This window comes from Calliopsis andreniformis, chromosome 4, assembly GCF_051401765.1.
Source record: "Calliopsis andreniformis isolate RMS-2024a chromosome 4, iyCalAndr_principal, whole genome shotgun sequence".
Lineage (NCBI taxonomy): Eukaryota > Metazoa > Arthropoda > Insecta > Hymenoptera > Andrenidae > Calliopsis > Calliopsis andreniformis.
In genome coordinates this window covers 2,734,445-2,761,981 of record NC_135065.1, presented here as the reverse complement: position 1 = coordinate 2,761,981, position 27,537 = coordinate 2,734,445, and the positions used below count along the sequence as shown (strand labels likewise).

Sequence of the window (27,537 nt, the reverse complement as noted above, 5' to 3'; positions counted from 1 at the left end):
GAGCATGGGAGGATACAGCAGACCTATGGAAAGGGAAAGTCCATTCCCCCTCTCAGAGCGACCCGATTTTAGTTATGACTATAATTCTTTTAGTACATATAATTTGTCTTCACTTTAACATAGAACAGTTTCGTTTACCTGTATAGATTAAAACATAGTATAATAAAGAGATTAACACGATCATCGCTCTAAATAACCTTAATAGACTGCGAATTTTGATGCAATTTTATGTTTTCATAAGCATAATTAAAGAAATAGAATGTATATGAAACTTTGATTCATATTTTAAATATTATCACTTGCACTTTATATTCATATTTTCTGTGTATGCTTTCTGTAATTCTTTACACGTTTTCTCTGCAGTATACACGTTAATATTGTTGAGCACCAGGTACGTGTATGAGGTCTACTGGTGCTTACAGAAAAATAAGAAGACAGTCGCAGGAAGTCGAAGAGAATTCTCGATTATTTATCAATAGTACAGAATCATGGCTGGTCAGTAGTACTACAGACACGCCTGGAAGCATTATATTAAAAACATGAATAATCCATGTACAAATTATTGTAAATCATGTTGTATAACACTTAAATAATTACGATGAGCTGGGAACCGCGGAAATGTAGGGCTTGTAAGCTAGTACTATCCAGTTTGTCGATTTTCCTGTGGAAGTGCGGATTAAATTGGCTGCCTCTGGATTCTTCGCCGTATTGCATAATGATGAAATGAAGAAAGATCTGTGCTTAGCAACGTCTCTAGGTGGATAATCGCTATTATCAAAACCCTGAAGATGGAAACCACAGCGCAGGAATCCGTGAATATAAATAGAATAACACAAATCGAAATCCATTTTTGAATCCATGTCCTCTATTAGCAGCTCATGGAAGAGGAAACTTGAAGAGCATAAGGTTTGCTGAATATGTAGTAAGACAGGGCATTTCAGAAACGATTGCCATGATAAAAAGAGAAAGCAGGAAAACCGGAAGAGATATGTGGAGTGGAAGAATGTCAAATATTTTTCCTGTTGTTCCGATCATTTATGAAAGCAGTGTAACTAAGTGAAAAATCTAAAAAAAGTTGAATTTATCATTTGTTTTGCAATGTAAGTTGAAGCAACGCCAAATAACTAATAAATTTAATTCTTTTTTCATTTTTGACCTAAACCATTTTCATAATTGTCGATGCAATTCATAGTTACATATATCGTAGGGGAGAACAAACATTATAACAAACGTATGTAACAAACGTTATAAAACAAATACCAATCGACCAATAATTTTCTGCTTTCATCTTTGTATGTCATTATTATGTTTCTTCCACCTTACTTTTTGTCAACACGTTATAATAAGCGCTTCTTCGTATCTTAACGTTTTATTGAAATAGTATATTGAAAGTAAACTTGTAAGGTCTATTTCAATTACATATCCTTTTGTTTTGGCTTCATAAAATCCAAACTTTGACTTCTTTATATTGTATTCAATAAATATTAAACTTATAGGTAGATATAAAAGTTGTTACAATTATAAGTTAGATTAGTATGTAGGACACTACATGCTATAACTTGCGACTGTCTTCTATGCTCTTCACTTTACCTGACATATTATTTTAATAAAATTTATTAAGGCAAGAATTTGTTAAGTCACATTTCCTAAATTTTGCAGGCCAGCGATTTTGAAATTTGAAGAGGAACACTACAAAATAATAAAAGCAAATCATATAATCAGCGTAGTCAATGTTTTTCGATGCAATTATTAGAAACTATTTAATAACTTTGAGTTTCTCGTTGATTTATCCAATTATTCTCCTGGTTCACATGGACTTGTCAACTTATTTCTCTGTATACCTATTATAAAAATAGTTATTCATATCTTGGGGCTTGTCAAGATTTTCAGCTTTTTAACTTTGATATACAATTGAAGCATTCTCTTGTAGCTATCATACGATATAAAAAACAGAAAATCGACAAAAATGAACTTATTAAGTTCTTAAACGTGATCTTCAAATACGGGATTAATGTTTACAGAATGTCCAACATTCGTAAAAGAAAAACAAATCGTGGATTGGCTTTTTAAAAATCTATATTAAATTTATGTTGATATTTATACTTATCTTTACCTTCAAAACAAGTACAAATACTTTTTAAAGTTATTTTTTCTATCACTAAATTTAATTTTTAAACTTGAATAGGATATTATCATCGTTCCTGCCTTATATTATCACATATTATTTTTGTCCCTACCCTTAGGGACAAAAAGTGACATACTTTAAAGAAATATTTACTTAAAAAAATTGGTGTAATATATTGCCAGTTTTTTTGTATTTGATTATGCTGTTCAATAATTCAGATTTACTATCGTGTACGACCATTTTAAAAATATGAAACTGAAAAGAAACTTATAGAGTCAAAAACCGAAATTGTTACGTTTGTCCCTGCTCTCCCTTACTTATATTCTTAATTCTTTCGTATATTTTTGTATATTTCTTTTGTCTATTTTGGATATTTCCGCTTTCGTAAATATGTAAAGTTTAAAGCATTGAATTTCGGTGACGTTCTTCCTCGAAGTATCATCTTTCACAGAATGTTTGAAATTCAATTTACAGCACAACATGATCTTCGTTACGTGTGCACCTCGTGACAAGACACGTAAAATAATCTGGCCTTGAGTATTTCCGATTTGTACGGTAGCTGCATAATCTTAGAGATAAAATCCAATACGTTCGTGAGTTAAGTAGATCCATTCTGTGTTGCATCGAGTCGTGTCAATTCAGTAAATGAAGCGAGGACAGAATTGATAAGTTGTTTCGTAGGTCAGTCAATGTTACCAATATTTGAAGGTCGCATTCCAGAAATATGGATAAAATATTTCGTCACATGAATGCACTTACAAGGAATTATACTTATTTTCTAAGTGAGACTTTTATGTAACGTCAGCAGTTATGATTTAATCTTTAAGACAAGAACGTATTAGTGGTTCACTTATGTTTATTTTGATCATAATAGTTGAGATAACAAGTTTATTTGAGAAAAATTAATTCAAGGATTATTTTTAGTTTTCTAATTCTTTTTTAATTTTTTTTGGTAACTACATAGAAGGGCGTATTACCTCTTCTTGATATATCATCGTTCATTTGCTGCAGCAATGACATAACTAAAAGTTAAAAATAGTTGCTTTTTGAGTCATGTCATTGTTGTAACGAATGAGCGATAAATTGTCAAGATCAATGTTCTGAGTAATTTTCATTTACATATACGTGCTTTACATATAACTACAGGTCAGTTTTACATTTTGAAATACAGACCTGAGAAATTTGAATACCATGAATTTCATACTATGTACTTTCTTGGAGTTTGGATAAGATTTGAATTAATATTGGTGTACTGCTCCCTATTAATGATTCATAACCTTTTAATTACATTGAATTAAATTTGGATAAAATTTTTAAATTAAGTTTGAAGAGAAGTAATTACAGATTACGCTAACCTTGATAATAGGTACACCATTATTGTCATTCAATACTAGTAAACATTTAATTACTTCACAGTCTTTGAAATTTGATTAGAATTAAATGAACTTGAATGACCTTGAACCATCCACGTGTTGTAAATCTCACTTTTATAAAATATGTATGTATGTAATTGGGTAAGAAAATTATGTACTTAGGATTCTTATCAAAAATTAGAGTTGACATTAAAATCTTCGAAATACCTACATCTAGAAGAAAAACGTATTAAACCACGGTGTATCTCCCTGTTTTACAATATTAGTCTACTTTAGTTTTAAACTGAAATATTTTGTCCAGTGGTAAACTTTAAACAGTTTTGAAATACTTGTATGAAAATATTACAGACGGGAAGTTCTGTTCATTCGTTACGATAATAAGTATCTTTATGTAGGAGTGGATAGATTTAAATTGTGGACTAGAAAGTGATTCATGTATAGGATAAAAGACCCAATTACTGTCACTTTAAGGATTGACTTTAGTATTATTGTATAGTCTTTTTTATTTATCGAACAAAGGCACATGTTTTTCTTACTACATATTTGTCATTATTCGATCTATTTATTCGAAGCAAAAAATGAGATGATTCTCTCGAAATCTCCATTTTTATCTAAAAATTTATTGATTTAAAAACAGTAGTTTGAGTGCTGTTAATTGTCAGTCACATATTAAATACAAAAATCAGTTCCTGAATTGTAATAGTATTTTTCAGGACGCTTCAGTTATTTAAAAAACTATCTTAGTAGATTGAATGTTAGAATTATAGGCTTTTCTTTAATGTCACTTTTTTTCGTTATTGAAAAATTGCTGAAAAAAATGAGTGATATTTTTTGCCCAAAATAAATTTAAGTTTTAATTGAATGTTAATTTTTTTGTATAGGATTTTGCACTTATTACTTAAATTAAAATAGCTTAAAGTTCTAGTATATATACCGTACTAATTCTTGTACAATTTGCATTATGGTATTTATTAATCTCCAGGAAAAAAGGAGGGATATCAACATTTTATTCGACATTACGTATAGTGTTCGATGCAACGTGCAATTTGTCCGATAAGATATGATCGATGATTCTGTCATGCGACCAGTAGCTGATAGGGAACAAACTCACGGAGACTGACTGTGTATGAATTTACTTACCCACTTACATGTAGTTGGCGAAGCATGAGTCAGCCATAAGACACACCAAAAAAGAGGTAGTAGAAATGACACTTCGAGCGGCATCTTTGTAACTACTCTGTGACCTTCTGAATTTAAATTATCTGGATAAGCCACTGAGACATTTGCTGTGATTATTTTGAAAACTTGCTTGCATTATCAGTTCTCTGGTGCATTAATAATATCGCTTTTTTTAGTATGTCCATGAACTTAAGCGATATAGCTTTTGTAATATCGTACAAAAATAATCTTGACGAAAATTTCGTGTCTTAATGGGGTCACTGTTGAAGTCTCTGTCGGTTTCTTTGGTATGAAGTACATACAGTATACAGGATGTTCGACGATAGGTGTCAGAAATTTTAGGAGGTGATCCTACATGATAAAGTATGACGAAAATCAAGAATGATAAAACTGTATTTAAGACTTCGTTTCAGAATTATTAATTGTTGGGAAAACGCATAAAATACGCGTGAAATGTGTCTGACTTTCGACTTATTCTATTGTCAATTTGTACTAGCCAGATCAGACACAGCGAAATAAGTAGAATAAGTCCCAAGTCAGACATATTTCAAGCGAATTAAGTATTTTCTCAACAATAACTCTGAAACGAGGCAACGAATGCACAAATACATTCTTGATTTTCGTTTCATTTTAAAATATAGAATCACTCCTTAGAGTTTCTAACACCTGTTATCAACCACCTCCTATAAAAATAAGAATAACATATGCTAAAAACATCATGTGACTGAACAAAAGGCGTTAAAACAGCCGTGTAAATGTGAATCCTATAAAAAAGTCCTATGAAAAAGAAGATCTGGCTGTATTTACATTTCAATACTTTTCTTTACCTTTTATCGGTTTTTTATTGTTTTTTTTTTCACATACTGTTAAAGATAGGAATACTGCAGAACCTCGATTAACTGGACTTCGAATATTCAAAATTTCTTATATTTAGGGATGCCCATATTAACTGTAATAGCAACAAGGGTACAGTAGGACATTAATTAAAGCTTAAAGAATGATGTGATACTAATTTAATAAAGAATATAAAGCTAGCTATTAAAAGGATGTGTTTAATGACTAATTTATTTCGTTGAATTTACAAAGGATCAATGTGATAAGCGATGTTCGTTCAAAAGAAGTTAAATGATCACTGTTTGTGCAAACTTTCCAAATGAAAAAAGAAGTCGTAGTTTTAGTTAGTGATTAATTGTAAATTAAGGTCCTCATCTTCCCACCAAAAACTAATCATGCATCTGTGGTTGTAAGGCAAAATGGCATAATTAAAAGCTATATGTTTTTGTTTTCGAGATAGTGACGTTTAAAGTTTTCAATTTCAATATTGTCTTATGGATTTATGTCTTCTTGAACTCTAATTTTTAAGTGAAAGAATTCTTAGAAAGAATCCTCTTTCTACAATACTGTCTAAAATTATAAGTTCTACTTATATTGTAGATCTCAATTAAGGCCTTAACTCGAATTTTTTGAAATTGTGATATAGATTGTTTTGCCTTATAGCCATAAATAGGTACATGCACCCAGAAATATCTAAGATCAGAATTTTTACTCAAGATCTTCCCGGACAACAAGTATTACCTAGTCTACATAGTTTTTTTATTGTTGTACCCGTATTAAAAATACATTACTCAGTTGAAAGTAAAATTGTATATTTCATTATTCACAGGCATCCAACAGATTTCGTAGTACTTCGGATAATGGAGGTCCTACTGTAATGCTATACATATTTTCACAGTGTATGGATACACACTACATTTAATAATTAAATCTGCGAGCTGAAGAGCAGTACAAGTCCAAAATTAGCCATTTTCAAATAATATCAAAACTATATCTGGACCCTAGAGCTAAAGTGCATTAACAGAAAACAAAAGGACTTAATCTTAATATACCGTGGCTTTGGAATCCACGTATGAAAAATGCACAGAACCACAGTCGGATATCGATTATTTAAAGTACGATAAGATTCGATGAGATTCGATAAGATTCAGGTTTGAGTCTTTTCAAACCTGAAGCATCCGTTTGATAACTAGCTTTATTTTTTTCACCAAACTATTATTACTTCACCCTTTAAGCCTTAATCGCTACCCTGCTATATTTTTATAGTCATTATACTCAATATGTACAGTCCTAAATAACAGAAATTTTAAATAATCGAAGTTCAATTAATCAAGGTTTTATTCTATACGTTGGGATCAAATACCTCAAAATTCGTTCACCTTTACACTTACTGTTATTGCGTGTGCAAAAAGGTTTTCACCGTCTATGTTAATAAACGAAAAATGTAGTTTCAGGATTTGTACTGTTCCTCAGCTCACCGATTCAATCGTAGTCCCACGCAACACTCTAAAGACTATACCTGCAGAAGTACCTACACTCTAAATACGCATGAAAATATTCGAATTTAAAGGGCCACTTAAATTGCCCGTAATCAATCATCTCCTCTCTCTGTCTCTCTCTAAAACAGATTCCCTCGTCTGAGCATGGCTCTTGCTACCTACTCTTTGGCGCCGACTGCGGGCCCCCGATATATCTCACGACAGTATTTCCCACCAATCCCACCACTCGATCGGTAGACGTAGAGCCAGCCGATCGTAGTCTCGGCTCCGAGGCAGGCTACGCGCGGTATCGCTCGGTCTTCCTCGGCACCGCTACCAGTGGTGTAAACTCTTTCGATTCGAGAGGAGCGTGACTTGGCTGAGCGACGCGGCTAGGACCGTGTGCTGCTTCTTTGTTGTATCAGCCTCTGCGGTGCACACGGAGCGGGCTGACTTCGCGCACAAGGAGAAGCCTGTTCTATCAAAAACCCCCGTGTGATTCAGTGACAGGGCACCCGTGTGTGGCGCAAGTTAATCGTTTACGATGAGCGTGCCCGGCAAGCAATTGCAGAACGGCACCTACGAGTTCGACTACAACAGGGCCCCCGAACAGAAAACATTTTGGGTGGCGTTCAGGGATTACATTCACAACCCCGCCGAGGGCACCTACTGCGACCACCCGCCGAAGAAATGGGGTAATTATCATAATATTATCGTAATTTAACGCAATTAGGATACGTCTGTGCGACGAGACACCGTGCATGTGTCTCTGCACGTATACGTACATACACGGGCGTTCGATGGTCACTGGAGTTCAACCTTTCTCAAAGCCTTGGGACGTAGAACTTTTTTCAACGCCGCTGTTCGAAATCGTCGCTCCCTGTGTCATCGATGTAGGCGTGAAGTTGAATGCCTAAATCGAGCACCGAGAATTGAGGCTTCCTTGAATTGCCAAGCGGATGAGCTTGCGCTACTTTCTTTTTCCTCGTGACCCCGCCGAGTTTTCTTTCCTTTACATAAGATCTGTCGTATAGCATCAATCGCGGGGAACACGCGTGTGCTGACGAACACAGGCTCGCGCGTCTGTGCATCGAGACCTAAGAGGATCGCAAGACGACCCTGAGGCTCGTGTTTTGGCAACGGTAGAATGAAAGAGCACCGGAAATAAGTATCGACGACGTTCAAACAGCAGCGACGAGGAGCGATACGCTTTGACGGAATTTAAAGGCAACTGACACGCACGTCTGCTTGCGGCGGCATTTCATTGTTATCAATGGCATTGAAACTGCTGAGCATTGTATATGAGTAACGATAAGACATTAGGAGTTAAATTAATCGGGCTTTGGGTTGAGCCTGCGAGCAGCCTGTAAACCTTCGGCCAAACTTATTAGGCTGCTTTGCCAGTTTGGACTGTGAAAGGCAGTGTAGGGTAGATAGAGGCACCGTTTCGAAACTGAATGTAAATTTTGGCAGGCGCTCAAAATAATTGAATGCGCGGCTGTATAACCTTCGCTAGTGACGCATTTGATAATATTTGAATGATCGTGGAAACCGATTACCTAGAAATTGAAGAGCTCATGAGTAGTCTGCGGATTTTTATGCAGATATAATAGATTACAAACAAAAATATAATACGTGCAAAATATATGAAGGTTCAATACAGTTATACTTTTTGTATTTATTGACGAGATTATACATTTTGAATGTAGGCCTATTTCTGAATTAAATTGTCACAAAGATTTTATTTTACTAAACTGTTACAGTGTACTCATGACAAAAAGACATTTGTTAATTTTTATTCTCCTTTTTCTAGGAAAGCAAAAAATAACGTAGCATTTTTAATTCTTGGTGAATTGATTAATGTTCTTTTTAACAAAATATTCATGGTAGTATGTATACATATTGCGTTTATAGTGGGATAGTTTCCATTATGTTGTAAATTTAAAAATTTTTTTAAATTGCAGAGTTTGACGACTGCTTTTTTTCTGAGCTTTTCAATTGTGGAAAAGATATTCTTATTCTTATTTTTCTTACAATTTTATCTTTTTAGTTAATTTGATTTTGTATTCAAATTGCAACATAATATACAGAAGAAAATGATAGACGACAAGTACTTTGTATTTACTTTATTATTAGTAGTTAGAATATTAAAAATTATTTGTTGTTATTATTTATATAGAATATTATGTTGCAAGAGAGGTTTTGGCAAATTTTATTATTTTTCTCAAAAATTAGCAACATCGCATAAGTAATCATTTTTTAAGACACTGTAAAACAAGATGGCAGTTTGTCTTCGTTCGCTCTGGCAGTGGCAATGAAGGTATTAGATGTCCTCCGAAAATAACACACCTATAAACACGCAGCAAAGATAAAATTATGAAAATTATGAGATACAGTTTGTAGTGAATTGTAATATTCGTGAATTTGAATAGAAAGCTGATCGCCGAGTTACATATTTTTTTGTTTTATGTAGACTAAACATTTTATAAAAATACAAAAATTTTGTAATGCAATGATAAATATGTAACCAGCATTTTAGACTTCTGTTATAATGGAAGATTTGCTACAGACGATTGACAATTAAATAAATAATCATGCTTGTACATAAAAAAAAGATAATTGAATAATCTTTATACAGATGTACGTGCGTATCAATCCACATGGAAAAATTTTCAAAATAAAAGCAGCTTGTTATTATATATTGGACAATTATTTGTGCATGTATATAAAATAAAATTTCCAATATTTTTTTATTATTCTATTTAGTTGAAAATACTAGTATTTACACACGTATATCATTCATTTGAAACTTTGATTACTTAATTAAGAAATTTCATAAAATTTTAATCATTAAATGATTATGATTGCTTAAGTGAATATATAGACGCATTGTATTGCAGATATTTTTAAAATCGTTATCTTTAAAAACGTTATTTTGTAGTGTTGATAAAACTGTTTACAAAACTAGCCGTGTAAATAATACTAGAGTAATCTTTGCATTTACACGTTTCATCAAGTCATGTCGAAAATTTCGCGAGCGATATTTAAAGCAAACAATTCTTATCCGTGTTATTAGATAACGGTTTTATGTTCTTTTAAATTTCATTTAAATAATTGTAATTTTTTCAAAACAAAAGAAACATTACGTATAAAGCTAGAGATCATTGACATTTAAAAAAATTTTCGGAAAAAATTAAGTATCACAACTATTTTATAATCGAGACAGTATTTAAGAAACACTAATCGTGATAGAAAATAATTGTAATGTTTATAAAAGTATGCATTACTGTCTCAATCAAATTTGTATAACATAAACTAAAACAGGAACTTTCAAATATTGCTTATTCTTTATACATGTATCGTAAGCGTATTACTCACGATTTTATCTCAACTGTACTTTAAAGAAAAATTTTAGTTTCTCACTAAATAAAATAAATAAATAAAAATGGTTTTTTAAGTATTAAAATGTGATTACTACACACGTAGAAAGGCTATACGTATGTAATTACTGTAACATGCATTTGCAATCTGCACTCTGCTTTTCTTAGTACCTGCTTTATTGGCATAATAGTGAAATCGAAAAATCATAGAGCCTGGAATATAATATTTAATTTATTCTTCGAGTTTCCTTAACGTTAGATGATGATCGAAACTGTGGTTCGCAATATTCGAGGATACAAGTGAAAATTCCATGAAGACTCTTGAGGAAAGTGAAATATTCCTTCTATGATAACATTATAAAAGGCTTGAAGATTTTAAAAGACATTGCAAATTGTTTAATGTTATAATAATAAATTTAAACGAAATACTGCAATAGTTAAGTTTAAATTTTAAACAGTATAAGTAACACTATTTCCTTTTGCAATTTGAAATAAAATATACAAATTAATTTATATAAAATTAAGTTAAGAGGAAAGAGACTGTCTAAAAATGTATAGAGTACCTATGCATTACTCAATAAAAGTTTTAAGTGTACATGTGTATGTATAGGATACCTCGTGCTCTTATACAAACACATTTTACAATTTGACCAATTGCAGGTTTTATAAGGAAATCAGTCACAGCCTATCTACAGTTTTCAATGTTTAAATTTGAATAAAATTTTATCATTCAAAAAACACAGTTACGCTCGAAGAAACAGTTACATTTAGATTCATAATATAGTGTTAATTTGTTAGACTGTGTATTGTTGCACTTCAGAATATTCTTTTTACTATTTACCGCCTATGCATTGAGTAGGTAGTCTAGTCACGAGTAAAGTACGTGTCGTTCTTATGCATACTGTTTAGCAGAATACGTAACCACAATTGCATTATTGATAATTGCAGCCCAGATATCTACTCTTGCAGACCACGTGTTTGTTTCATACTATAACTACTATTTTATAGAACAGTGTAATATTATAATTTTCATTTAAAAACTTAAAAAAGTAGAAGGTTTTCTAAGTAACTAAAAATGCGAGTATATAATAAAAAAAAAATTGTTAATGTATGTTGAAAAAGATTAATTGTGACAGCCTTAACGAATGTGTTTCAATGGAAACTAAATATTTTAGGTGAGCAACAGGAAATTGCATAAAATTGAACAACAGAAAAAGTTGTATTGTAGGCATTCAGTGATACTCATTGTCGGAATATAAGAGATTATTCAACAGGAGAGTAAAGATTAGATATATATCTTTGATACCATACTTTTATGAGACATTAAACAAACAGTGTACGTGTTACTTGCAGTGTGCACATAATCTGTTAAATATTTGCACAGATTAAAAAATTAATTGAAATCAAAGTTATAAAATTATGTGATGTTTCGGTTACGTTTATAGATAAAGAAATTTGTACGATAATTTTTAATCAAACAGACATACGTATAATGTAAACATATAGTGTAATATCAAAATGAATTAGAATAATAAAAATAGCTAAATACTACATGTGCATAAGTACATATACATATAGAATTATATTTATGTATATTCGAAATAATTGAGTAAAAATATAGTTAGGAAATGAAATAGTTACATAAACTAAAATCGTTTATTTTATTAGAAATAAATATAAGCCACGAGGTAAATGAAAATTTAATAATTAAACAGTTAGTAATACCACAGTCTGACAAGAAGGAATTTCTGTGCTGTGGAATCAAGAAGTTCCCTAAAGTAATCTACTAGAGATTATTTTTATGTCAGAAATTAGTTGTTTTTGCTTCTGCAACATTAAGCTGTTTTTAACTATCCATATGAATCAATACGAAATAGAGACGTCAAATATTTAAATTCCAACAAAATTAAGAATTATATTGACTCTTTTAGTGACAAATACTGATTAAGAAAAATTAATTTCTAACGAGATATTTCAAAAGACGTACATATACAATTATCCATTCCTAAGAGTTAGTAAATTAATCAATTAAAACTATAAAATTGAGACCATTTTACTTGTTTATGTCAATTAAAACTTACAACTGAATACATAAACATTTTGATAAATTTAAATAATACTTTTCATATCTATAAATTATTTAATTTATAACTCTTTTTTGTCAAAATTGCTGAACAATAAAAGAACATTATGTTTCAGGTTCTTAAGTCTTTTATATTTGTCTTCGGGAGATATCTTTCTTTATTGTCTTCTTTATTATATCTTAGAGATATCTGTCTTCATTTGCGTTGAATATAAAACTAATGAATGTCTAGTAAGCGTCTAGTAAACGTATATTGCAAGTTTAATTATTACCTAGCACAAACATTGCGTGAAACTGCTGATGGAATTATTAAAACCCCAATGTTCACATGCCAGTATCTGTTAATTCATGGATAATTATACCCAATTAGAAATTGAAATTGTGTAAGTAACCATGTTTAAAATAATCAGGGATATAGTATATTTCTGTAGAAGATATCTACAAATAAATACTAAAACTTGAATAATTTCAATTTCTTTTTCAAAGCATAGGTAGATTACTTTGTTAGGACATGTATGTACTACTCTCCTTTTTAGGAATTCCATTTATACTTAAAACATCTGTTTTTAATCATGATTTCGCCTCCACATCGACTGCTGCAGCAGCTTTCCTCATAAGAAATTTATAATTAGAGTATCTTGATATTTAGGACGACATTTATGTTTAGCATTGGGGACACTTACTTTTTATGAGATCTTCCTTCATGAGAAGAGAGAAAAAAGGAAGGAGAAAACAAAAAATTGAGGCCAAGGGACACAGAAAGAGGAAAGAACGAGATTTATTAGACTGGAAGTAACTTCTATCACGATTTATTGATATTAATGCCTCTAATCTCTTCTAATCCCATAAGAACAGATTCGACACGATTATGGAGCATCCAGTCAATCAAATGTCATATTATATTTATATTAATGATGTTATGCAATAAATGATGTTATTTTGTTTAATATTTATAATATTTTGTTCATTTGCTACAACAATTGCATAACTAAAAATGTGCTCTTTTTGAGTTATTAATACTGAAGAAATCGTTTTTATATTAAATTGTCATCATCCAAATTTTACACAATATTTTCATTGCAATATGTCAAAAGTACATTCAATTACGTGCAAAAGTGCATTGTATTACGTATTTTAAAAATATTATTCAGGTTAGATGTAACACTTAGAGATTTGCTTCGATGTCTGCCGTCTGGAAGTTAAATACATACTTGATACATATTCTAAGATTATTCTTCAACACCTACACCTTGCCTCTCAGGCTTTCATATAATTTGTTAACTTTAGACTTTGATTAGTACAGAAAAAATGGTTTTTGCATTAAATTGAAATATTTTCTACTATATCTCATTTCAGGTGATATTTCATAGGTCTATATCAGGTAGATCTATTTTCAGGCTCTATCGATAACTGTAGAAATTCAGTCTTGAAAACAGTAAACTCAAAGTGATATAAAATTCCTTGTGACTTTTACAACAACTGTTATTTCAATTCTTATCGATCACCTCATTGTAACTTCCTTATTAATTATTTTTTTTCATTTTGGTATGTCTGTCTATTTCATAACTACATATTTTTGTAATTTCTTTTTTTCTTATTTTTTATACAGTTCACTTCATGCAAGTAATAGCATAATGTGGAATTAAATTAAATTAAATTTTCCTAAAAATCATTTTTTTTAGTTATGTAACTATTGTAGCAAATGGATGATATGATAATATAATACTATCGTAATATGCTCCAATTGCAATCGTATTTAATAGTAAATTCTGCCATTGAAAATTAATAAGTGTCTAAAAATTGTACTGAATAGTTGATTCTGGTGTTATTTTGATATCGTGCTTGAAAAATAATATAAAAACACGCACAAAAACTGTACTTGAAATGGATGCAATTCATGTTACTGTGCCAAGTTAAATTCACACGAGTTTTCAGTGTCACTAAACACTCACGTTGATAATTGATGAATTAAAATGGTAAAGTGAAGAAAAAATAGGAAGTTGTCGCAACTACTGGTATTACCACGAATCCATCCGCGTAATTTATGCAAGCTCATTCAAACAGTTAATATACACTAGCTAACGCGGAAAACAATTCTGCATCTTCGCTGCAAGAATTGAAGGAAACTGTTGAAATTTTTAGTTATTTATACAATAAAATAAAAGTCAAAATTAAAAAGTATAAAATAACAAGTTAAAATATTGGTAAAGAAACTTCTCATGATAAGATACATAAGTTTGTTATTCAAATTTTGAAATAGCCTTTCCTTGAAACAAATATCTGTTACTTTTGTCTCTTACAATTTATACACTCTTAATAGTCAAAGATTTTTATTGTACATTACACAGATACACTGTTCTATTACCATAAAAAAATGACAGAAAATGTCCTATTATTTAAGTATATAACAAAATAAATCTTGCTTTTAATTCCTTAAACAATGCTAATTAAATAAGTAAATAATTAAATTTTCTCGATAATCGAATCATGGCACTTTGATATAAGAACAAATATTTATTATGCAACATTTATATATATAAGTAATGTATTCATAAAGACATTTCTCTTCACTCTAACGTTCTAATGATTTTTATTTTTTTATTTTTTATCTTCGTGATTTCGGTCGAATTTTACGAGCTCAGTTGAGATGGCTTTTAAAGGAGTGAACGCTTTACAACAGAGCTGTCCTTGCGATCAGTCGCAAATAGATCGATTTCCCCACTTTGCTTTCACAATTATGTATATAAACACTGGTTCGTTTAGTTTTTCTTACATGCAACTCACACAAATAAAATATGGTGGGTAGAGGGAGACGAAGCAATGGAAGAAATCTTGTTTGAGGATGACGCTGCTTTAGAATAATACGGGAAGATATTTTCAATTATTCTTTAATATCACTGTACTCGACTCTACTTGCGTTTATCTTCTCTACGATTATTTCCTTGCTGTTCTTTGTACTATTATCTTGTCAGTCTGTTTCCTCGTCACTTTCAATACTTGTTAAATTCATTTTCAACGTCACGAAATCTAAACATTTTAGAGATACTATAAAATCATTTCTCGTTCTACCACTTCTCAGAATCCTTTTACACCTTCTATTTTTTTTTTTTTTTGACAGCATAGAAGTCATCATAAATTAGCCTCAGAGCTGTATGTGTATCTGTGATTGCATATTCTTAATTTTAAAATATTGGCGTTTAAAGATTAGAACTTTAATTCTTCATTACAGATATATTCTTCATTACAGTTTATTATTTTCTTTTTCTTAAGAGAAAAGTTTTCCAATTTAATCTTCTTCTGCTAAAAATACAAATTCTATTTTCTAGACACCAATTATGATATAAATTCATAATATAATTATTTGAAATGATTAGTTTATATTATATCTTTATTTTTTAACGAAAGTTCGTTTAATATCTTATTCTGAAGATTTCAATTAAGGTATAAACTAACAAAATACCTGACAAAGAAAGACTTCTCATAAGATTTAGTAATTGAGTGCCAAGTATGGACACATATTTTGGGTAATAATTAAGAAACTGTACACTTTGTTTGTAACTGCTGTTCATAAACAAATTGGATAGAATTCAAGTTCATTTTTTTCTCTTCATTTATAAAGTATATTTTTATTTCTACACATTGGGGGGGGGGGGGGGGGGGGGGGGGGGGAAATTGCATAATTATGAAAAATTTGAATTTAAGAAAGAATAAAGTTATTATAGCTGTTTCGTAGTACCACCCTGTTTCTAAACATTCACATTTCACACTACGTTAAAGCAACCTGCTATACTTTTTCAACGATTTCATTTTATATCTCAAGGACTAATAAAACATGATAAGAGATAAGTAGGCTAACACTTGGATGATTGTTGATGCAATAGGTAGATTTTATATACATTCTTTTCCTAAAGGTAAAAACGTGATCGCCTGACAGTACCTATATAAATAATTCGTAAAATTGATAAGAATATACAATATTATTATAAAAAACATGTTTCCTCTTTTTATTAAACCTTTTTATTAAATAATAATACGCATAAATATTAGGAACCTGAATCTATGGCACATACGAGCGTAAACATGGTAATTCTACATGAAGGAATAAATTCAAGAGATAAGGGTGTTTAACAACAGATGTCAGAAATTATAGAGGGTAATTCCACATATCAAAATAGGACAAACATCAAGAATTACAAAATTGTGTTTAAGGCTTCGTATTAAATTTATTAATTGTTCAGAAAACACCTGAAAGTTGCGTGCAGTGTGACTTGAAACTTATTCTACTAATATCTCTGTGTCTGACCTGACTAGTGCCCCTTCGTAGTAGAATAAGTCCCAAGTTAGACAAGTTTCATACGTATTCTAGGCGTTTTCTCAATAATTAATAATTAAAAACGAAGTCTTGAATTCATTTATATCATTTTTGATTTTTATCTTATTTTAGCGTATAATATCATCCCTTAAAATTCCTGATATTTATTGTTGAAGACCCTGTAAAATAGAGTTTTTATAATTGTTAATATTGTATTTCATTTTTGAAAAAATTAGAGTAAGTCCTAAGTTAGACAAGTTTCACGCGTATTTTAGGCGTTTTCTCAATAATTAATAATTAAAAACGAAGCCTCGAATTCATTTATATCATTCTTGATTTTTATCTTATTTTAGCGTATAAAATCATCCCTTAAAATTCCTGATATTTATTGTTGAAGACCCTGTAAAATAGAGTTTTTATAATTGTTAATATTGTACTTCATTTTTCAAAAATTTGAGTTTGACTTTCGATCAGATATGATTGTATTAACATATAGTTTTAGGTGCTTAAAGGGTACACGAGATACAGAAAATGATCATAGTTTAATAAGGGAAGAACACAGGTGTGAAAATCACTTTTGAAATGGCGCTAGGTGCAAGTTGTTGTAGTACAAGTCAAGCATTGAAAAACCCTAATGGGTTTCTAGACCTTCATTCTTGAGATATTTTAACTAAAGTTACGTATTACACTAGTAACTTACGTGTTTATATTTTTAAACTTACATTCACATGTAAGACGAAAGAAAGCTTGTTTGATGACACAAAAATTTATTTATAATGAAAAAAAATTGTAAACCATATATATTTCCAAGACCAGTACATATTACCCAAGAAATCGGCATCCACTTGCTCTGTCTGTAACTTGACTATTTTACAACAGAGCAGAGCTTCCCAAACTTTTTGAGACTAAGACTCACTTTCGGAAGTAATCATTTTTCGCGGCTCACTAGTATGTAATGCATATTTCAAGAGGAAGGGAAGTTGAATAAAAATAATCTTTACGCTACTTTCAAATGTTATATATTGAATACACTTATTATGAAAATTTGTAAATCAGATACATTAACACGATCCATTCAAAATCTGTATCCTATGGTATCCTATTAAGAGGTCATGACTCACACTTTGAAAATTTATTGAATAGACTATTCCATTGCTCTAAGTATGACTAGTGTCCCACGAGAAGTCCCTTGGAAAGCATCGCCTCTAATACTTTTCAGAGGACTTTTCATGAGACATGAATCATACAATAACTATTCCAACTTTTTCGATATTGAGCCACTACTTATATATAATTTCCACAAAGAAAAATAAGCATAGGAAACCTCATTAAGTTTTTAAAACAAACCAGCTTCATCTCTAAGATAGTAGAAAATAGTTTACAGTTGCTAATAACCAGAGTTGATGCGACTTTAAAGCACAAGAAAAAAGGAAAATAAAAGAAAGTTCGTATAATCGTACAATGTCCAATATGACCTTGTTTCCAAGACACAGTAGGTTTTACGCTTCATTATTTACTTTCTGTCGCAGATAAGATTTAAAATGACCAGTGTTGAATAGCTCCGATGCAAACGTCGACGTCATGTTTCGTCAGAGATTATTCGACATGCTCAAAAAGGCCGGATATTCATCGGAATAAAATTAACCAGGTCTCATGTTCTTCTAATCTTCCAGATAAACAGTAAGCCGATATTCAAGTGGAGAGGAATGTTGAAAAATAAAACAGTTGCAATGAAACGAAATTATATTAGATACGCGAACCCTTTCAGGAACCACATCGATCAACTGTGTCAAATGATAAGTGGATAAAATTAATGATACCGTGAAACACGTTTTTCCAAGCACACTTTACGATAGACAAAGAAGAAATTTTAACACTTCGAGCATTACTCTGAATTCGCCAAAAATTGTAAAAATTCAGACTTCAAAAAAAATTAGTTTTAATTCATTTTTATGTACATTCTATAGTTTCTTCTATTTTGTAATAACTGTTGCTTTAATTTTTTTTGGTGGTATGATTCACAATCGTGAAAACTGTTATTCAAAATCATGTAAAGATTGTTACCGATATATGAGTAACATGGCAGTCAACGTATTAAAGCAATTTTATATTACACCAAGTATCAGAAGAAATGTTTTCATTGTGCTACATTGTCTATAAACTTTAATAATTAACCGATTTAAAATCATGTGTACATCGTATACCTTAGATTCTTTAATTATCTTCGCTGATATAATTCCTGATTTTTGCTGATTCAAAAAACTGTGTCAAAGCTATGTTATGTTCTGTTCTTTTTCTGTGTTTCCGAAGTTATCGACATTTTTTGGTGTTTCGACATTCATTTTTTGTAATGCAACATTGAGGTGGACATCAACATGAAATGACCTATTACATAATGTTCTTCACAATGACTCAATGAAAAAAAAAAATAGTTCTGAGCTGAAATCTAATTTTCCTTTTTTTATGAATTTTCTCATATTTTAACTACCAACGTGACTACGAAAAGACAATCTTCTCATTTCTTTCTTAAATTTCAGTATGCAACATTGCTTTAGAGTATAACAACACTCAGCCAATTACAAAATTAATATTCATTACAATAATATTATACTGTAAAACACCTCTCATTAATAAACCAATAAAAACTATCATTAAACTGCGGATTTTTATTCAATTTCAGATTTTCATAAATAAGTTGAAAAAAAGAACCAAAATAAAAATTTGCTTCGTCTTTTAAATACTATAATTCGCACTTTACTTTTCATACTTTGTATATTTTTTGAATATTGTTTGAATTCTGTAATTTTTTGAAATTTCCATAAATGTATAAAAATCCGCAAATTATCATCAACAACAAGAAAAGATCGCGTTGAAGTATTCACATTTATAAATTTCAATTGAATTCTTGCTACTTTATTTAAATGTATACATACAAATAAATCTATAGATGAATCATTACAATAAAACCCTTAACTCATAGCTTGCTCAAAAAAAGATAAAATACTGTCTAATGCTCCTATGTAATTTGTTTCCCATTAAGAAGAAATAGAACGGATGCTACTTATTGAATTCTAGGCTTTTACGTTGCCTAACAGTATTTATAAATATCCAGATTGCGAATTTTTACGCATTTATGAAAATTTTAAATGTGTAATAAATTGCAGAAAGCATATAATATCAAATGATACTATTTGAAAGATGAAGCAAATTTTTATTTAAGCTTCATTTCTTTAACTGTGTCTATCAAAATATGAAATTGCATAAAAATCCACAGTCTATGAAGAACATTTTATTAGCCCTTGGTGGTGCTTTGTATCAGAAATGAATATCAGGTTGAAAGCTAATTGCGATAAAGGTGTAGAAATTACTGTGATAGCGTACACTAGTCGTGAAAAAGAAACTATATTTAAACCGGACTTTGGCATGCTGCCCGGGCTTTAAATATTTTCCGTTCAATGATCGAAACGATGAAAATTTTTGAAACTACGTCGACTTTATAATTAGCAGACGCAAGGTAAAACTAACATGGGTCAAAGAATTAGAAATCCTTCAAACTTATTCATAGGGTGTTCAATTAATATTGATTAATCCCAGATAGCACACGGCGTCTTGAAGACGTCTATTTTATGTCCATTTCATGCCTGAACGTCTTAAGTCATAATTTGAATTCCTTAGACAGCGAACATCAGACAGCGTATGTCTTAAAGATTTCCGAAATTTTCGTCTATAAGATGTTTTAAAGACACACTACATGGACGTCTTAAAGATTTACGTTTTTGAACGTCTTAAAGACGTCTATTTTTTCTCTGAACGTCTTTAAGACGTCTTATGAATGTGTTTTAAGACGTTCTAAGGATATAGTGATTTGTAACTTCGGACGACTTTTGGACATTTCTAGGACTTGGATATCTTTAAGACGTTTTCGAGACGTGTCTGTGCTATATGGAAATGATATTTTTGATAAATACAATATTGCTAATAAATAAATTTTCTGCCGATTTTGTATGGAAACTTAGTCGATACTAGAGTTTGAGTTTTTATACATTCATAGCAATTGTAAACGTAAAAAATTACAGAATTCAAATAATATTAAAAAATATACAAAATATGAAAAGTAAAGTGTGAATTGTTTGCAAAGTATTTGAAAGATAAAGCAAACTTTTATTTTGGTTCCAGTCACTAATTAGATAATAAGACTAACTATCGATTTCACATTTTTTTCAGCTATTACTGGAATTTTTTACACCATCTTCTTCACCGTCTTGGCCCTCTTCTTTGCCATTTGCATGAAAGGACTGTTAGCCACATTAAACTATGACAAACCAAAATGGATTCTAGAGGAAAGCCTAATAGGAACTAATCCAGGTATATTTCAAGATTTTAAAACGTAATTGAGCCATATTAGTATTAGTGTTCTAAACATTAAAATTATCGTTTTCTCTTTTCTCATGCTGGTCTTTCTCATGCTTTAGTCAAAATTGTGTAGATCATAAATAAATAATCGGAGGTAAGTGTATAAGATACACTAAAAGTATTTCTAACATTATATTACTGTAACTGATAAATGAGTTAAATTCTCGGTAAATGAACAACATTATCATTAAAATATCAAAAAGATCAAGTTGAATTAAGTTGCTTAATTATCTGGTATAAAGACTAATGTGTAAGTACTTTGTTAACTACACGTGCACACGTAAAAATTCAGACACCTTTTTTATCGAATTTAAGGATAGCATTAAACACTTAAGTAAAACGACTGCGTTAAAAATATGTATGTACGAAATATATACGAAAATTGTATCCAATTTCAGATTCTTTATGTATCAGTCGAATATAAACTTCCGTTCCTTTTTTGTACCCCTGTTTATAACATAAATGTCCAAAGTAACAAGTCACGCAATCGAAGTAAGAATTTTAAGGTCGTACACATACGTACACTGTATTAAATAATTTTCTATCGTTTGCAAATTGATAGGTCTAGGGTTTCGGCCAATCTCTGAAAACACGGATGAGAGGTCATTAATTTGGTATAGTTCATCAGACCCTGCGTCGGTGCAAAAGTGGACTGGCCTCATAGACAAATTTTTAGCAGGTAAACTATGACAATATATTAACATATTGTTTATATCTGTATATCTTCTTCATATTTCTTATAAATGTATTTAACATTTAATGATCCTCAAGAGAGTGATTAGACAACAATGGCAATTCGCTCCTAAACTGGAAGTAACATAAATATAAAATAAATGAAATAACAGAACATAGCAGAACACTGCACTTTTTTTTTACATTTTGTTTTTTTAGTCTACTTACGCTTTAGGCGCAAATAATTCTCAACCAATCAGTTATCATCACATCTTGTCTAAACATTTCCTTGAGGATCGCTAGTTGTGTTATATTTTTCTTTTGTTTCTACTTTTCACTTATTCGTGGGTAATTTTGTGTTGTTATTACATTGTACCTTTTTTCTTTCCTATTCTGTTATTTCAAGAGGGTTTACTCGAATATTTAAATAAATAAATAAATAAACATATCGTACAGTCGCGAAAAAAATGATACAACTCCAAAAAATAAGAGAAAATGGGATAAAATTATATTTCGTGTCGTCTTTCGACTTGCTATACGAGAAGTTCATAAAAAATATTAGACACGTATTTTTTTACCTGCTGATATTCACGTTTAGGGGGTGTAACTACCCTCAAAGTTGGGGTGGAAAATACATTTTCGTAAATATCTTGGATTTCGTTTATGTCATCTTACTGCTTATAAAAAATCACGCATTTTGTATATTTGCCATTTTTTTCCACCTACATTTGTTTTCGAGATATTTAGGAAAATGTATTTTCCACCCCAACTTTGTGGGTAGTTTTCACTCCACAAATATGAATACAAGTAGTTAAAAAAGATATTTGTGTAATATCTTTCGATGTTTTACTCGTAGACCAAGTTTCATTAAAATTGGAAGGCGACACTAAAGTGATGTTCCTCGTAAGTTCTCAGTGTTAATATTGTCAACGCTTTACAGAATACATCAATTCAACACTTTTACCAAATGGTGGTAGAAATCAACAAATTTGCAACTATGAAACGCCAGTGAAACCTGGACACGTGTGTGCAGTCGAGGTGAACAACTGGGGGCCTTGCTCACCTGATCAACAATATGGTTTCAATAATTCAGCACCTTGCGTATTTATTAAACTGAACAGGGTATGTTACCAGAAACTAGCTTTACAAACATTGTCTGTCAAAAGTTTCGTTTTTCATTAATTATAACATTATATTGCATGACAGAATTCCTCTGATTTGAAGATAGTTTTATTTATTTTATTTTGATGCATTTGTGTCTTCAACAATAAAGTTTCTATTTTCTTTATCCCTCTCGCTGTGATATTTGATTACACATTTTAGAATGAATGGAAAAATAATTTTCCACAAAAAAAATGAATTTGCAAAAGGACTAAACTTTTATCCGGCAGTATTCTTTTTATTTAACAATATGGATCATATAAATATTATGTTCGATATTTTCAAAGAAGCAAAAAACATAAATTAATAGATAAATAGCTGAAAATGTCAATTTATCCTTACCAATAATTCATAAATATTCAATTTCCAGATATATGGTTGGGAACCGGAATATTATAATGACACGAAGAGTTTGCCCAGTGAGATGCCAGCGACGTTGGTTCAACATATCAAATCTGCCAACAGTTCATGGGTTAGTTAGTCGGTCAGTTAATTGCGTTAATCGGTACTTTAACTTGTCAGGAAATCACATTGACTTTTTCCAGTTCAAATCACGTTATAGTAATAAATTATGAGTATATCGTTGCCTCAATCTAAATGGTTGTATGCTATTATCCTATATCGTTGTAGGCAGCAATAGCTTTCAAAGAGAATATTCCAACAAGAAATTTGATAAATTACTCAACAGGTTGTTTCTATTCTTTCCTCGATTTATCGTATCTGTATTTTTTCTGATTGCAGCGGAATACCGTGTGGGTATCTTGTACAGGTGAAGATCCTCACGATAATGAATCTATAGGGGAACTGCAGTATTACCCCCAGGCTCACGGTTTTCCAGGTTTTTACTATCCTTACACAAATATACCTGACTACCTGAGCCCTGTCGTTGCTGTGCATTTCCTTCGGCCAGCAAGTAAGTATACAGTAATTAGAAAAAATTGTAACTCTGACAGAAGAAAATTATTAGAGAAAAATAACATGTATTTTAGTAATTTAGTAAGTTCAAACTCTTGAGAAGTCTTCAAAATAGAATAACAAAAACTTTTATTGAAAAGTCATAGATCTATAAATAGACCACAGACTATTAGAATATTTCCTCTTATTACCACTCTATGCTGGAAGTTAATGATGCACACCGGTTAAAACCAGTAAAATCCAGTGTATTGCAACACCATCTGTCGATTCTTAAAGGTGCATTTGATATGATCTTCCTTCGTGTTGCATTTGTTCTCATTAGTCTAGATCTTCTTTGCAAACAAACAGTCTATAAAAGGAGATGTAAATTTATCAATTACGCGCTATGAACGAAACGATAACAATACTTAAAGAATCTCCGCCCTGAAATGAAGATCACTCATTATTTCTTGCCAAGATAAGAAATCTACTCTCTTAAAATGACTATAATGCTGCAGCATGAAAGGAAAAGAAAGATCTTCTATAATTGCAAATGTTTGTTATTTTTCAACCATATTTGACACTTATGAAGTAATTTTTCTGCGTGAAATATAATAAGAAAATTGTTTTGCAGGGAATAGAATAATTAACGTCGAATGTAGAGCATGGGCAAAGAACATAAAGTATAAACGAAGTAAAAAGGAGAAGTCTGGATCGGTACACTTCGAGCTTATGATCGATGAATGACGAAGTTAGTTGCTTTAAAAAACGTAATGTAATATGTCTTCGATGCAGCATCATCTGATTGAAAGACACCTGCCGTTGATGTTTCCGTACAGTAAAGCTCATGGAACTGCTCAAGATTCAAGTCTATGACAAACGAGGAGAAAGAAGACAAACTTTAACAGTAGTTATGGGTCAAGGAATATTTTTGTGCACTTAGAAGAAATTACAATACTAATACTTCCTAGTTATAACTTGCTATAATAGAATCAGTTATAACTAGTATTACGAAAAATGCAATATGTGTGTAAGTAGCCATTGAAAATTCTTGCCATTCGAAGTCTTGAATCCGAGATTTGTGCATCTGCTTCGGTTCAGCAGCTGCATCTGTGCTTGTCGTATACTGCTCGCGATTATCGCTGTAAAATAATGATTAATTATTAGCATTTATAGTAATTATACAGAACAAAAATAGATAGAACTCTGTGAAGTGATTTTACCAATGTGAAGAAGAAAATCTATCATAAACAGAAGAAAAGAAACGATGCATCTATTGTATAATAATTGTACTTATCATTTAAATGAACGTTTTAAATAGTTTTTTAATTACTTCCAAACTGTATTCAATAAAATTCAGCGATCAGCTATGTATTTTAAGGACATCAAATTTGCAACATTTTATTACGATATTCAGACTATTAACAATGGCATTACGCGGTCAAAATCAAAATTCAAATGTGAACAAGTAAATGAAACAAATTTATATTACTGTTTTGTGGTTTTGAAACAATATATGTGTATATTTCTAATACTGTTTATTTATACTGGTACAGAAATGATTAAATTTACTGTATCAATATTAGTGTTCGTAATTTACTCATTGTCGACATTAGTGAAATGAAATTAAAAATACTTTAAACATATTTAATACTTTATGCTATATAGTATGTGTAAAAGTACATACGAATATAAAGTGTTAATTTCATTTTGTTGTCAAGTAAAATTTATGTATAAATGTTGTAATTAAGATGTTAATCAAATATTGTAGGACAAAAATACTGAAACTTTAGAAATGGAATATTAATTTCTAAAGTTTTTATTATATCTTGTGTCTGAACAACTGTATGTTATTTTTAAATACCAAACTTAATTATAAATGATTACTGTAATATCATTCGAACAACTTAATTGTAATTGTGCATCAAACAATTGAATTTTATTAAAGCCCTCTGTGAAGGATTCAAAACCGAGTAATAAGCACAAGAAATAGAAAAATCATGTGAAAATATTGTATTAAGAAGTAGTCGCATAAGTATTATCACGAGTGTAAGCTTCGTTTCTTATTTTGGAACATATTCTATAAAAATATATTTTTACTATAATGAAATTATAATGATCTCATGCGACTACTTAAAAATTAAGGGATGAAACCTTTAAACGAAAAAGAGCAGCTGGATCTCAAAGTTCCAAAATCAAACATTGATTTTAAGGAGTATACTTAGGTGTAGGTACTTATTATATATGTACTTATATCGTTCATAATGTTTCTTGTAGAAAGTTGTATTTGATGTTAGTAACGATAATAATGTATTTCACTATATAAACAATAGAAATAAATTCTGAAGGTGAACGTTTTCTAAATAATTTATAAAAATCTTATAATTATTACATATATCTCCACTTAAAAAGTTCATCACAAAGACGTGCTTTAAATAAGTAATATAAAGAGAAAAAAATTCAATTTTAAACGTATAGTATAGTAAGTGCTGTAAATTCCATTGATTCATGTATATTTATACACATATTTGTCTCACTCACAAATTAAACCATAATTTTCTACTGCTGTGATCTTTCTGAACATTTAATATTTTTCTTGATGTTACTTTTGTTGGTTTTTTTATAGCAATCTGAACTCAGATAGAAGTACAGCCTAATGAAATAAATTGTAAAATATGCCGTAATTCGCGCTTCGTAGGTGTATTTTAATTTTAATTGTAAGTAGGATCATACGTAAATTTAACCCTTTCCCCTCGGCTGCCCCTTTTAAGGGACAAAATGTATAAAACATTAGGACTTTCGAGTGCAAAGGGTTAAATGTGATACTTTTGATTGGTAAGTATTGGTAATCCGAAATCATTCTTCCTAGAAAATGAGAATCAATATGTTATTAGAATAATGAAATAAAATGAGTGAATTATTGCGCTAATAGATGCTCTTTTAGCCAATAGTTCACTTTCAATGCGAAGTCCTGTAGTCGGAACTCATACGTTTAATGAAAATAAAAATGTAAATCATAAACAATAAAATAAATACACCATGACGAAACCCCTGTTTTATATATTTGATGTGCAATTATGATCCACTTCGAACTCTTTATTTTCTTATTCTTTGCCGAATTTTGATAAGAAGATGCATGATAATTAACACTGTAACTCTAAGTACACTGAAAATGCACAATTTGAAAATGTCGATTTATTGCAATTACTTTATAATTTATTATACAACAACGTTGAGTAACAAAATTCATTATTTATTTTGAAAATTACTTTGAATATTTATCTAATTAAATTATTCTTATGATTATTATTTTATCGAAAATATCATCAAGTATTCGTGAATTAATCGATTCACTTGCCTGTCTTCAAAAAGTCACAAATACCTTATACGACTGGTAAGTTCGTTAGTCGCTGTCGAAATTTTAAAGGGTGCCGATCGTGGTGGCCTTCATCAGTTGGTTCTACAGCTGGTATTAAACGTGCTGCTGAGAGACGTCTCCCCAGATATCACACATCTTGAAGATATCTATTTTATGTCCATTTTATACTTGAATGTCCTCCAACATAATTTAGACGTCTTAAAAAGATCCAACAGCGTACGTCTTAAAGACTCGCGAAATTTATGTCCGTAAGA

The 27,537-nt window shown here is 30.6% G+C and overlaps 1 protein-coding gene across 1 annotated transcript; it reads left to right on the top strand.

Annotated features, from left to right (window-relative positions):
* Positions 1-7,267: 7,267 nt before the first annotated feature.
* On the top strand, positions 7,268-26,257 carry LOC143178081 (sodium/potassium-transporting ATPase subunit beta-2-like). The gene is made up of 7 exons (XM_076376524.1): positions 7,268-7,684; positions 20,989-21,129; positions 21,740-21,856; positions 22,790-22,971; positions 23,381-23,482; positions 23,752-23,923; positions 24,539-26,257. The coding sequence occupies exons 1-7, from the start codon at positions 7,534-7,536 to the stop codon at positions 24,649-24,651; spliced, it is 978 nt and encodes a 325-aa protein (XP_076232639.1). The 5' UTR covers positions 7,268-7,533; the 3' UTR covers positions 24,652-26,257.
* The last annotated feature ends 1,280 nt before the right edge of the window (positions 26,258-27,537 follow it).

Excerpts from the sequence above, each read along its gene's own strand:
- LOC143178081 (XM_076376524.1), top strand. The coding sequence starts at position 7,534 with ATGAGCGTGCCCGGCAAGCAATTGCAGAACGGCACCTACGAGTTCGAC. Across the intron at positions 7,685-20,988 it reads CCACCCGCCGAAGAAATGGG|CTATTACTGGAATTTTTTAC; the intron begins GTAATTATCATA and ends CATTTTTTTCAG. Across the intron at positions 23,924-24,538 it reads GCATTTCCTTCGGCCAGCAA|GGAATAGAATAATTAACGTC; the intron begins GTAAGTATACAG and ends ATTGTTTTGCAG.